Genomic DNA, 13,489 nt, shown 5'->3' with positions numbered 1-13,489 from the left:
GACTTGTGCAATCAGCCTCGGAAAATTAGACAGAGAAATGCGGTAGATACAGAGGGACAGATTTTGGAAGGCGATGTACATAAACTATGAACTTATTTAAGGATGCTAGATGCTTTAGTGAAACTATTAAGGATAATCAAAATAAAAAAGTTGATAATTTTGTCCTAGGCATCTATTTTAGGTCTAGTTCTCAATGTCTTGTAGTCAAACAAACCAAAATACTTAAATATAAGAAGTTTACTCATAATAGCCCTCTACCACATACACTGCTTCGAGAAACTAGCGTATAGTCTTTCTAAACAAAATCGTCGAAGGCTTTATTGCTGGACTGGGAGACTAATCATCTTCGCCTCTCTAATCTCACGACGAAAAAATCCAAATTCTGCGGTCGCTGATCACGATGTACCGGGGTATCTTCGAGGATTTATAATCCAACATTAACTAGCACTTGTCCAAAGGTTCCGTCATACGCTGACGACCGTTCCCCGGGCGCTGTGCGGGGTGAGGAATCAAGGGTATCAAGCTGCGTTGGTGTTCGGTTTGAGTGACGAGTATCTGAGCTTGATCGATCTCGACCTCTCGACTTCAGTTCGTCGGCGTCTCGCTCCATAGGTCAATCCAGTTTAAACATGGTAGAGAAAGGCTACTTACTGTATCCTCGCAAATTCCAATGGTAGCAAACCCAGAGGTGGATGGCCTGGTGTATGCTATGAGCCCACTCACTAGATGCTGGTTTTGATCACGGTTTGCTTCTTCCAGAACATACACACGAACATCCTCTATATTATAATCCAAAGTCTTAAATACTCCATACCAAGTTGGTAGTAAACATGCTAGGGCTTAGGCACCTTAACCTTTTTAGTAGGAAAACTACAATGCCCTAGCTAGCCTTCAAGAGGCTGCCCCTACTAAATCCCTCTAGGGATCTACCCGCTAGACTTTATCTAGATTTAGGTTGTACCTAGGATAGCAAGCTATGGTAATGGCTAGACTATAACTATTAGTCACTTATATACTAGACAAAAACTTTATATAGCTTAGCCTAATTAGGCATGTAAATATAAACACCTAAACTACTATCAAGCTAATAATTACTATAGGGGTATAGATATACGTAATGTACGCGGCGCTATCAAAGCCAAAGGCAATTGCTTCGTCTTCGGTGGTCGAGGTCTGGAGCGGGTGGACGATCTGGAAGAAGCGAGGGGACTAGGAGTGTGTAGCTCTCAATGAAAGTAGATTTTAAAGTCAATGGAGTAGTTGTTGAAGTAGTCTGATACCTTGTAGTGAGGGATTAGAGAAGTCTCATTAGTACGCTTGTAATAAGTAGCTTGTTAGAGGTAGGGTTAATGTAGTCGGGTATAATTTAGAGAGGGCCATCAAGGGTCAGCGCTGTGTATTCTCGGGTTAGCGCCGGGATTGCGAGGGTTAGTTGGAGGAGGGATAGGACTACGAATCCCCTCTATTTTCCGCATTGCGTCAATCAGCAGTACTGAAGTCGTGGGCTTGAGCCAGCTATAATCGGTTAGAAGACACGCACCTGAGAGAATACACTCGCTCCAACACACACACATTGGACCATCGCCACGTAGATATAGACTGTGTCGGTCACGAGCGCTCAAAACCGTTCTCGAGGAGCTGGTCATCGAAGACAGGAGGTCCTATCAAATAATTGCCGCCGCGTCCTTTCCTTGGAAATATACTCGCAGCAATTATCATGTATCGTTGAACCTCTCGCGGACCGTACTCTTCAAAGTTTAACTGACTTATCTCCACCAACTTCCGGAGCTTGCGAGGCTTGAATTACAATAGCAGCAATGCAACATCTGTTGCATTGAATCTCCCAAGGCACGTTCTGGCAATCTCAAGGGCCCTTTTCAGCTCGAGTTTCCTTGATATGTGCTCCACATACGATATTAAACGGAGATATCTCACACGGTTTGTCCAGAGCTCCTTTGCATCATCATCATCCGAAAACTCGGGATATAGATCATGTAGTCCAGCCTCGATGAGTTGCTGTCCTAGTAGTACTTTTTAGCGCGTATTAGCTCGGCAAGAGGATGCACGTGGAGGATTAGAAGATAGTAAGGGTAAGAGAGGAGACAGCGCGGAGAGTAGGATCAAGGCAGTACAAACATCAAAATACACCCGAAGTTTGTTATCTATTACTATCTAGCTAGCGGCTTCGTTGATGCACCGCTCTACCTAACATGTGGGCTATCCCGAATGTCCTCCAAAGCAGTGTATATATGTACTCAGCCATCGCCTGGAACCCGTGCTCCAACATCGCTACCCATCATGCAGAGCTTACTTTCCAACCCCCAGGACACTGCGTCTGGAATACACCCGTAGGATCATACTTCCTCGCTATCGCCTTCAGATGCTGGGCGTTCTCCTCGCTGTACCCTCGCAACGGGTTTTGGTCTCGCCCCGCATAGTTCATGTAGATGTAGTCACTTCCCGCGCCGACTCTCTCCGAGTAATCTTTGAGATTTCCAATCAGGTTATATCCAATCTCGTGGAAGAGTGCGTCGTCGCGTCAACTTTCCCAGGCGAGGAAGAGGAGGAAGACTATTATTGTTAGATATGGTCTCTGAAAGCAGGTAAGTACATTGGTGACCTACGGATGTGATTGCCTTCCATCCGATCCAGGCCAAGAATATTCTCTTCCCGTCTACTTGCATTTCCCAGAACAGATGGAAACGGTTGCAGGAAGGTAATGAAGTCCCAATCGCTGCTCTCCGCGCGCGGCGTTGCAGCGCCTATCGATTCATCGTGCAACGTGCGAAGATACTCGAGGACCCGTACATTATTTCTAAAGGTCAACGTCAGGAACATCGTCCTTTTCCCCGGCGGAGGCGCGGTCTCCATCATCAGGTCGTAGATATCCGTCCGGCGGAGGGTACTGAATATCTGTGGGATGTCGAGGAACTCGCGGAAGATGGCGGAATCTCCGACGCCGCGCGTGTGTTGGAGACCGCTCGCTACGACCATTGACTTTGAGTTAGCATTGTAGTTCCAGATTGTGATGGCCTGCGCGTGTAGGTCGTGCACGAGGTTGCTGGTGAGAGTTACGAGTGCGCGGTTCTGCTGTGAGATGTCGGCGCTTGTGTGTCCGATTAACCCACCCCAGATGGGACCTTGTTCAAAGGCGCGGAGTTTGACTTTTTTTTACGATGCCGAGGTTGTTGCCCCCGCCCTTCAGGGCTCGGAAGAGGTCTGGGTGGGAGGTATCGTTTACACCAATGATTTGGCCGTTGCTTAGGACCACCTGCGAATGTTTAACGGCGGTAAACGTGAGTTGGTGTGAGGCTAACCTCGAAATCCAACACATTAGCGCACGCAAGCCCATGCTTGTTCCCAAATTACAACAGCCCTCCTCCGATGATAAGTCCTCCAACACCCACCGTGTCCGACCGGCCTCCCGTCACAGCGACCCCGTGTGGCTGAAGCGCCTTGTACACATCTCCCCACTTGGCACCACCCATAATCGTCACGCTCGACGTGTCGGGATTATGCACAGTCGTGTTCATCAGGGCCAGATCGATTGTCACTCCGCCGTCAACACCCGCAGCGCCTTTCCAGGGCGCGTGGCCGCCGCCGCGGATGGCGAATTGGCACTGCGATGATCCGCCATCTGCTTCTGCGAGGAGGGATATTGCGAGTCCGACTTGGTCTGAGGATTCTGGTTGGAAGAAGCAGGCTGGCTGAAGTGGTGCGCTGGTGGCGTAGTGGACGTTGACCAGATCGTTGTACCGTGGTGCGGAGGGGAAGATGAGGTTGGTGGCGAGTGGTGAGTTGAGGAGGGCCGTACACTGTGTAGAAGAAACATGTTAGTCTATGCGGGACGACTCGAGACGTGCTGTGGTACATACACATGTTATCCGGCATATCTCCTGGAGTACCGCAGGTGTACTAGGAATTGAACACAACATCATGGTCTGGCTGTGGAAGTCCACAGTTTGGGATGGACAGTAACACTCAAGTCCAGTAGCAAACCACACCTTTATCAAACAGAATGCTCTCTAGCATCAGGTAGCCTACTCTCAGCGGTCAGTATGCAGCGTGGTTCGCTGGATTTGCTTTTTCGAGGGACAAAGAAAGCGACCAGCTCGCAGCTACCACGACATGCCAGAGATCCCTCGCCAAGAGCCGCTGGCACTTGTGTTACTGGCTGATCAGCGATAAGGTTCGGCGATCGCAGTTCTCCAAACCCGGCTTCTTTCTTTTCGTGCTCTACTCGTCTCCGCAGCGGCTATACTGTCCTTCCATCGACAAAGATACACTAGCTTGGGCTCTGACCACCTCATGACCAACGGACTTTGTCCAAGTGGCAGGGTGTGCGCGTCCTTCAAATTTGAGTTTCTGTTCATGGGCGAATCAGTCCAGGACTGGAGGCGATTGAAGGGCGTGTGGATGGTTTGACTGGATCGAGGGGATATAGTGGAGGTAGTGGAGGGCTAGAAATAGCTTCGAGCCTTGGCATCACTCGAGTTTACCTCCGAGAATGCGGGGCGTTTGATTGGTGATTGAAGAAGGCAAGGCCATGGTGTTTACTTTGATAGTGTTACTCGCAAGGGAATTTTTTTGTCCCGAATATATATTATGTAGCTCTACTACCCCGGGGACAGCATCTGTGTTGATATAATAATAGAAGTCCGGATTTTCCATCAGCTAAAAAAAGCAGGAAGCAAGTCCAATAGGTGAAGGGACATAGCTAGAGATCTGATACCTAATCCACGCGGAGGGGACTCCTTCATGGGTGAGTGAGTGTGTGGTCGTGGGATGATGATGGTCTCAGCGGAGATATGGTGAAAATTGTCTACGCGCGCATATGATGGTAAATCATTGTCAGTTACTTCATCCAAGGTCCTATGGTCTAATGGTTATGACATCAGACTCTGATACCAAATTAGAGTCACATCTGGTAATCCCGGTTCGATCCCGGGTAGGACCTCAGTTCATCTTTTTTGTCTTTAAGACCACCCACCACCACCACATCTTCAACAGCCGAACGAACCCTTCGAGCATACATCCTTGCATGTCACAATAACTTTTTTATTAAGCGAAAAGTTAATTTGCAGTTCAACCTAGTTGATTTAGTTATCAAAACATGGGTTACCCGTGCAACGTTTGGATAGCGCGTACCTTGCTTGCTACCGACCGCGACTCCTATCGAATTGAACAAGCTGAATAGCAATGTAACTCCTGATACATTAAGTATGATTATAACGTATATGCACAACGTACCAGGAGGATTTTTACTAGTTGGATACTGTTTATACTCCAAGGTAATCGATCGTACGTACCACGTACCACAGGCCCACTTATTGCCGAGGGTTCTCCAACGTGTGCTACCCCAGCTCCAATAACGCACCGTAAAACGTCAAGTGACTGACTCGTAAAAGTAAGCCGACTAAGTCTTCCCCGCAAAGTCCGAACTTTGCGGGGAAGGAGCATCAACCCACTTCCCCTTGCTCGCATATCACTCAATTATTCAGACATGGCGAGCAATGAAGCCGCTTCCGATCGGTCGAGTCGTCGACAAAGGGCGCCCCGGGCATGCCTTTCCTGTCGAAAGAGGAAGGTGCGATGTGACGTTGCGACCAGGGGGCAGCCGTGCACAAATTGCTCCCTGGACCACGCAACCTGCGAGGTCAAGCGCAGACAGCAGCGCAGGTTAGCCATTCGAATATCCGTACATCCAGGGCTGTGAACTGAATTGTTGCCTAGGCAGCTGGACGTTCTTATCACTCCACAGGGCATCCCCTTGACTCCGACTGCTCCACCGATTGCTCCAGCTCCAAGGTGCAATACAGTACATGTGTCTGGAAAGTCCACCGAGTTGCAGCCGAATCCTGCTGAGCGGCGACACCCAGAGTCATCAGAGGACGACGATCAACTCGCTCCATTCAACTTCCGCACGGAGGACAATACCGTACACGAGTTGCTCTCCCGTATGAAGCCCTGTCCCCAGCCGTACACGTTTCTGAATACTGAAGCAACCCTTTCGTGCAATTCAGGAATAGATACCGCATTGACCAGCGACCTTGCGACCGACACCGAACCAGGGATAGCGCCGTTCACAAATTGGACGAATTATCCTTTCATATGTGCCAAAATAGACCCCGACCTTCCCGACTGCGACTTGAATCTCCTGCAACAACGGGGTTGTCTATCAATCCCTGTCCGCGGGCTGCTGAATGAGCTCATCCGGGAATACTTTCTTCACGTTCACCCGAATCTTCCGGTAATCAACGAGGCCGATTTCTGGGACACATATACGAACAGCCGGCCAGAACCGATTCCGCTTATGCTTTTCCAGGCGATGTTATTTGCAGCATGCAGTGTAAGTCTAAATACTGACCTGCGTTATTATCCGTCTCGTGTATTGACCATACAAGTTTGTCGGCCACGCGTGCATCAAACGCTTGGGCTTCAAGTCTCTTCGTGCAGCACGCCTCGCATTCTATACCCGCGCAAAGGTATTTGTGTACCCTACCTTTCCAAACTTTCGCTATATACCCAGAGACTTACATTATTTGAGACGCTTTATGATCTTGAAATCCACTCCGGCGACGTTTGCTGCGCCCAAACAGCCCTTCTTCTGACCTACTATGTCTCACCAAGGAACCCCACTAGCAACTCGTACTGGCTGACAATTGCCCTTCACCATGCTCGAGTGATACACGCTCATCGGTACTACGAGCTGAAACATTACGAAAAAGCCAACTTGCTGAAGCGGATCTGGTGGGCCTGTGTTTGCCGTGATCGACTCCTCTCTCTTGGGTTACGGCGGCCGTTTCAGATCAGTGCTCATGATTTTGATTTCAGCCAGTCTCCTCTGACCGTGAGCGATTTTTCCGATGAGATACATCGGTCATTGGTGTATAGTGCAGACACCAAGCGAGTCCTGATACAACTGCTCTATTTCCAATGCGAGCTGTGCGTTGCACTCACGGCTGGACTTACCCTGTTGTCCCCGCTTACTGCAGCCGCGATCGTTGACCAGGACAACCTTGTAAATGGTGTTGGGGAGCTCCTGCAGTGGTACGAGTGTACATTGACGCAATTGGACTATCTCACTGATGAGGGAACCGAGCATGACTCTACCGTTCTCTACCGAAATCTTCTTCTAATCTACTACTAGTAAGAATCCGTACCTGCTCTCATGTTTCAAACGATTCTAACGTTGGCTTGGTCACGTAGCAGCGCGCAGCTTGCCCTTCGAAACCATGCTCTTTATCTGGCCATGACCAACAGTCCAGAGAGAAGTACCGGACTGACGCCCGGGGTAAGCGATCAAATCAAGGGAATAACAGACTGTCTGCTAGAGCTCGGCCAGCGACATCTTCTTGGGTATCTTCCCATTACCATGTAAGGATCCCACTTATCAGCGAAAACGTACTTGTATACTGATGATTAGCGGAACAGAGCTGCAAATATTGCGCTTCCACTGGCCTGGTATATGATCGGCACGCAGGTTTCCTGCATGGAAATGGCCGGTGCCACCAACCATCCTCCTCAAATAATATACAGCAGAGCATTCAAAATCCTCCAGATGCAGTACGAGGGCACCGACCAGGTCCTAGATTACATCCAGACAATTATCCACCAGCTCCGGTTCGAAGCAGGTTCTGCAGGTGCCAAAGCCACCAAAACCCGACGGACCAGCAAAACCCCACCACAAAGCCAACCCATCCTTCAATCCCACACGACAACGGCCGCACAAGAGGATTCTGTGGTGATATACAGCTTTGCGCATTGCTCCCCTGACGAATACGTGCGGATTTCCAAGACCATTGACGTTTCGCTCGCCATCGGTCGCTTCCCTGAGCGCACTGATCTTCCCGCCGCTCTCCAAGCACTCAAGCCTAGCATCGACACAAGGCTCTGCCGCCCGTTGCCTTTTCTCGGATCAAGCATTGAAGCTCTGGCCTCGACGCGGATATACCCTGCTTCGTCGAATAGGTCTGAGCTTGACGGGATTAGTATCGAGACTCTCTTGGGGAATTACGGCCAATGGGAGAGTACGGCGGTTGATCCGGATGGCTGCCTATCAGAAAGTCCACCCATTGAGGATACCGACACTGCACTGGTGGAACAAACAACCCCAGAGCCATTTTCTGTAGCAGAAGCATTTGGCATGTTCTCCGCCACATCCTCCGCGGGCGACTTGGATTCCTTGTTTCCGCTAGACTCTACGATTGACGCTACTGAAGCGACAGGTGACGCGACGATGATCAATCTATTCTCGTATGATTAGCTGCTATGGGAAGTGGAGAAGTCGATATAGAGAGAGCCAGATTATCAGATATAGATATCCAGATAGGCAGTTCTCTGAAGCTATTCTATCTTTAGGAATATGTACAAGTGTTGGACCGTGATCCTCGCGTCTGGTCTTCCATCTCACGTACACTTCCAGCACCCTTCAGACGAGGAACGCCTACCACAGCCGCGCTGGTAGACTGCCTTTTGCGGATAGGGGCAGATAAGCTGGTCCATTGTTCCATTGCTGGGCAGCGTGACCGTCACCGGGCTGGCACCGGGGGCTGTCCCATTCTCCACCCAAGCCCGCAGCTGGTCGAACAGGTGGGTTGGCTGGCCGCCTGATCCACCAGAGCAATGCTCCAGGCCAGGAACACGGTAGTAGCGGTAGAAATCAGGCACGTTATCGAGGGCCGATGATACCTCTTGGAAGTAGTGCAGTGTACTCTCGGGAGTGATTGCGTCGTCGGCCTTTCTTTATGTTAGCATAGACTTAAGCCAACAAAGGACAGGAACACCGACCAGCCCATGAAATGTAAGCATCTTCCCACCAGCCCTCTGGAACTCGGTTATGCGGGGCTCTGTAGCTGCCACAGGGACAAGGACCTTCTTCAACGTAAGGTACAGCTGATCGTACTGCGCGTGCGTCAAGCTCGTGACATTGGCCTCGTTATTCTTGAGCACAAACGTGTTCCACCAGCTCAGAGGTGTCAGCGGGTCCGTTACAGAGGCAGGAGTGCATAGCCCTCCTCCGTGTCCAGTACAGGCTGGATCCAACACCACAAGCGCCGACAGATCCGTCCCAGGCTCATATCCAAACCACATAAAGTCGCCATTCGCGAACCGCGGGCCAGCGAGCAGGGCGCGCGTCACATCAACCGCTGCAGCGCTAATGCGGATCTTTCCACCAACCTCTGAACAGAAGATCTTCCTTCCAAGAAACTCCCGCACTCGAAACCGCTTCCGACATTTCTCCGGGTCTGAAATAAGCCCATCCTCCACGCCGTCAAGCGCGTCGCACTGGGCGATGGCAAACCTCGTCAACGCCTCCATCTCGCATTTCCGCGGGTACTGCTTTGTCAGATCTATGTAGAACGATGGCCAGGCCCGCGTGATGGCTATCTGCGGCCAGTGCAGTGCCGGCGCCGCCGCGAGGATCCCGTCGTATGCGGACGGATACTGCTGCGCCAGGATGCTGGCTTGCCGGCCGCCGTTTGAGCATCCCGTCCAGTACGAGTAGAGCGGGTCTTGGGCGTAGTATACGCGGATGGCGGCTTTGGCGAGGACGGCCTATGGTATGGGATGGCCCCGCCGTTAGCAGTGTCAAAAGAAGAAAAGAGCCAAGGGAAAGAAAAAGAAAATAAAGAAAAAAAATACCAGATCCCCCAACGACCTGTCCCCAAAATTCTCCAATGCAACAGTGTTCAAATTCCCCTCACTGACAAGCCCCCAGCTCTCCGGGCCCGTCCCCGGAGGAATCCCGCCATCCGTCGTCGCCGTCGTATACCCTTCGTAGACGGCCCCGGCCATACTCGCATACGACGAGAAAGACCGACCTGCCGTCCACCCACCCCCACCAACAGACTGCAATCTCCCGTTCCAGCTTGCTGGCGAAGAAGGGAGCCAGATCTCCGCGGTGAGAGCGTCGTCTCGGCCGGGGTGCGTGTATGTTACAGTTACGTTGCAGAAGGATGCATTCTGCACGACGACCGGGGGTTGTGCGATGCGGGGAATGGAGGAAATGATGCTGTTGGCTTGCGAGTAGTTTGTTACGGGGGTTGCGGTTGTGTGTAGGATTTGGGCCCCAAAGAGGGAGATGGAGGAGAAGGTCGGTGCGGTGCACGGGGCCGCTGGCGAGAAGAATGAGAGGGCCATGGGGCGCGCCAGACTGCAAGCAAACGGTGGGTAGATCTACTATGTCGCGAACCAGCCCTGTGGGGTAGTTCAATGTCTAATATACACCACCTCATCTGGTCCGGTTAACCCCTGCCTACGCCATTTCTCCGCATCGCAAATCGCATCCTGGCGGATAACAAGGCAGAAAGACCCACATTGTCCCGAAGGCCCGAGGCACTATCCAAGGGTGGTGTGAATGAGACGTGCTTATTAGGCTGGAGGTTTCGGTCCGCGTCTGGGGAAATTGAACCCTGTTCTCCAACAGCCGGGGTATATGCGAGGTCTGAGGGGACTGACCGCTACTGTGGACACCCAGCGCGACTGGCATTATTGCCGAGCCAGGCCGAAGGTGCTCTAAGTCTGGAACTACCTCGCCGACTGCCAGGGGAGTGCCGCATAGACAGTAAGGCTGTCAGGTGAACCATCACAAAGCGAATTCTGAGCGGGGCAGGCCATGAATGTTGCTGGAGCAGGGGACATCTATCAGGCAAAGAGGGAAACGCTCCTCCCATTGGAGACTGGATGTGTGTACACGTCATATGCTAACAGCTACCACATAGTACATAGCACACCAGGCGTTCAGACTTTACCCAGGCGAGAGGCCAGTCTCAAGTACCCAAGGTAACTGAAGGCTCGCTCTAAACGTATCATTGAAATCCCGTTTCGCATCAACCGGCGTCTCCCCGTCTTCTTCCCCAGGTGCCCTGCACAACGACAAAGCCAACCCACTCCCAGGCCCAAAGAAGAAATTCCCCATTGCCTCTAGCCATACCGGGGTGAGTTCGTCACCAACCGGCTCCGCCGTAGTATACACACTAAGCTCCCTCGGAATGGAAGAAGCAGCCGCGTATAGCACCTCAGTCTCCCGAGCGGAATTCCTCGGAATGGACATGGACCCGTCGATATACTGAAGGAGCTGGGTGTATTGCTTGAGCGACAGGGTAAACAGGTTGCTGTGACGTGGGATATCCGATCGTTCCTCCTCAGAAGACTCTTTAAGAAGCTTGGATAGCCAGAGCGCGCGCGATGTGAGATCCGATACTCTTTTGAGGTGGTACCTCGTACTGAGCGCTCGGTTGACTGCTGTGAAGAGGAGTAGTAGCTCTTGGCTTTGCTTGACGTTTGACTGTGAATTAATGCTGAGCAGGATGTAAGGGGTTGTCGTATATGCGGCGCTGGCTGTTTTAGTGACGGGCATACATGTTGGGTGGGGGAGTCTACTGGAGGCTAATATATGAGGGGACCGACATACATGCTTAGAGGGAGTTTATCGACCGCCTCGATAACCATGAGCTGCCGAACGTGGGCAGCAACAGACGCAACGGCCGCGATGAGTTCGGACCGACAGAGCTGCAGCTGCTGGAGATATCTGGCCCGGTAGTCATTGACCTCGTTGAGAACAAAACAGGTGCGGTTGCAGAGTGCTACGCGAGCTGACCTGGATCCAGCTCAGCAAAATCCGGATACCGAGCACATCAGACGATTACTTACTGGTAGTGTATCGAGAGCAGGCTAGAGAACAAGGGGATAGATGGGTGTAGGCTCGAGTTTTTCCCCTCCATGTAAGCTATCCAGTCCAGCTCCCAGAGGAGCAGTGCGGACCTTGCACATGCCAGCTTGTCGAGCTCAGCACAGGGATTCTCTATGCTAGAGGTCGCATCGCCCGCCGGCGGGAAGGCGATCGTGGCCAACTTCGTAACCGCCGTGGCGAAGTGGCATAGGCTGGTAAGCAGCTCGAATAACGCCGACTTGACTTCATACGTGTAGACCACGGACCCGAAGATTTCGTCACTCACGTCGTCTGTTGTGAGCATGTGGGGATAAGGGTCCCCGCCGGTGATCTGGAGCGGACGCCGCATCCCAAGGGCCAAGGTTCGATCTCGAATAAGGCAAGACCACCAGAGGCGTCGAAAGTCGGTTTGATCAGGGTCGCTCGCGAGCCCTTTGGACTGAAGATGGCTTGCTTGTGCAGCTCGGGCTTCTCGGATGGCAAGCCGGAGCCACTCTGAGTTTGCGTCGACGTCAAAGTCGGAGCAGTAAAATGTGAGTAGTAGCGCGGCTCTTGAGGCCGTCATGGGGTCATTTTCTAGGCCGCTGTCGTATAACGCCTGCGGGGGGCAGATGAGCGTGGGAAGATAAGGTAGAGGCAACATCTGACTTACCTTGGCCTTGGTGTATAGGTCATCGCGCGCGTTCAGTAGAGAGTCGTAACCGCAGCGGATCGCAACCTCGGCGGGTACAAACTACAGATTATCAGTGGCTAGTTGCAGGCGTATATTTAAAAAAAAAGGGCGCCTACACAACTAGCCGAGAAGATCATTGCCCGGAGCAGGAGCAATGGGATACGGTTGGCACTATCCCCAGTTCGCTTATAATCTCTCCAGAAGACGGCCTCGTCAAGCACGGGACAAAATGGGTGGACATAGAGGAAGTAGTGACGGATCAAGACGTCCATATCCGGTCTGTCGGGAAGACTGAGACATCCGGCTTGCTTCAGCAAAGATAAGCGATCTAAATCGTGCTTTCCTATCTCAAGAGGTTGTATAAACAGGTACGACGAAACTGGTAACGGAACAGTGGAGCTCCTCCTTTGCGTGGGGGGAGGTCGCCCAGGGGCCCGGTGAGCGGACTCCAAGCTCTCGCCTGCTGCGGCTCGAGCTCGCGCGATGGCCAGCTGTTTCCGGAGCTGCCTGCCCCCAGTATACGCCTGGCAGGGGCTGCTATCCAGGCGGCAGTTCGTGCAGGGGTACCCAGTCACTGTGGCGTCACACCTGACCTTGCGGGCATGGCATCGTTGACAGGCGCGCGACGCCCGCTTGATGCGGCGATATCCGCTGGTGTTTGGAAACTCAACCATGGCTATTACAGGCACAGCGGTGGTTATTCGAGCTGCCCTAGGTTGAATCACCCAAGGTGCCTATTAAAGTGTCTGTGCAGGATGGGGATGGATCCCCACATTTAGCCGACGACCCGAGGCAGGCGTACGTACTTTTGATACAGTTTACATACGCGTTATCTATGGCGTCAACTGGGCTAATGTGGAGGCTTACAATGGAAAAGCCGCCCCGGATGGAGGATGGCCAGTCCCTGTCTCTCCACGGCATCCACTTTTTACTGTACTTCGGCTCCGGTTGGAGCCTCGAATGCGGGGTTGACATGGGCACAGAAACCACGAGGCCAACCGGGGCAAGTAATCCTTCTACTTTTGAGGTGAACTCTGAGCTTGTGGCAAGTTGTTTAAGAAATGCTTGTCGCCCTTGGAAATTCAAGCCTTGAGAGCCGTGTTGACTCACTCATTTTCCGAGTACTCTTTTTGCATCGTCTC

The 13,489-nt window shown here is 51.9% G+C and overlaps 4 protein-coding genes and 1 non-coding gene across 5 annotated transcripts; 2 read left to right on the top strand and 3 right to left on the bottom strand.

The window, feature by feature from the left end:
• Positions 1 to 2,296: 2,296 nt before the first annotated feature.
• BJX68DRAFT_253672 (FAD-binding oxidoreductase) lies at positions 2,297 to 3,935 on the bottom strand (the record flags this gene model as incomplete). Its single annotated transcript, XM_071042753.1, has 7 exons — positions 2,297 to 2,484; positions 2,545 to 2,571; positions 2,625 to 3,090; positions 3,176 to 3,271; positions 3,318 to 3,353; positions 3,408 to 3,815; positions 3,876 to 3,935. 7 exons carry the CDS (start codon positions 3,933 to 3,935, stop codon positions 2,297 to 2,299), a joined length of 1,281 nt encoding a protein of 426 aa, XP_070902212.1.
• Positions 3,936 to 4,868: 933 nt separating this feature from the next.
• Positions 4,869 to 4,957, top strand: BJX68DRAFT_t44. The gene has a single exon. It is a non-coding gene; the product is annotated as a tRNA-Gln (tRNA).
• A 546-nt stretch (positions 4,958 to 5,503) lies between these two features.
• On the top strand, positions 5,504 to 8,266 carry BJX68DRAFT_264152 (Zn(II)2Cys6 transcription factor; the record flags this gene model as incomplete). The annotated part of the gene is made up of 6 exons (XM_071044904.1): positions 5,504 to 5,679; positions 5,734 to 6,349; positions 6,405 to 6,485; positions 6,548 to 7,149; positions 7,210 to 7,377; positions 7,435 to 8,266. The coding sequence occupies 6 exons, from the start codon at positions 5,504 to 5,506 to the stop codon at positions 8,264 to 8,266; spliced, it is 2,475 nt and encodes an 824-aa protein (XP_070902211.1).
• A 143-nt stretch (positions 8,267 to 8,409) lies between these two features.
• BJX68DRAFT_264151 (Tannase/feruloyl esterase) lies at positions 8,410 to 10,143 on the bottom strand (the record flags this gene model as incomplete). The annotated part of the gene is made up of 3 exons (XM_071044903.1): positions 8,410 to 8,739; positions 8,791 to 9,558; positions 9,646 to 10,143. The coding sequence occupies 3 exons, from the start codon at positions 10,141 to 10,143 to the stop codon at positions 8,410 to 8,412; spliced, it is 1,596 nt and encodes a 531-aa protein (XP_070902210.1).
• A 504-nt stretch (positions 10,144 to 10,647) lies between these two features.
• BJX68DRAFT_253670 (Zn(II)2Cys6 transcription factor) lies at positions 10,648 to 13,021 on the bottom strand (the record flags this gene model as incomplete). Its single annotated transcript, XM_071042752.1, has 6 exons — positions 10,648 to 10,713; positions 10,838 to 11,381; positions 11,417 to 11,602; positions 11,656 to 12,272; positions 12,327 to 12,407; positions 12,464 to 13,021. 6 exons carry the CDS (start codon positions 13,019 to 13,021, stop codon positions 10,648 to 10,650), a joined length of 2,052 nt encoding a protein of 683 aa, XP_070902209.1.
• Between the last annotated feature and the right edge of the window lie 468 nt (positions 13,022 to 13,489).

This window comes from Aspergillus pseudodeflectus, assembly GCF_044049435.1.
Source record: "Aspergillus pseudodeflectus strain CBS 756.74 chromosome Unknown BJX68scaffold_9, whole genome shotgun sequence".
NCBI classification, from domain to species: domain Eukaryota; kingdom Fungi; phylum Ascomycota; class Eurotiomycetes; order Eurotiales; family Aspergillaceae; genus Aspergillus; species Aspergillus pseudodeflectus.
This window is presented reverse-complemented; position numbering and strand designations above follow the sequence as displayed.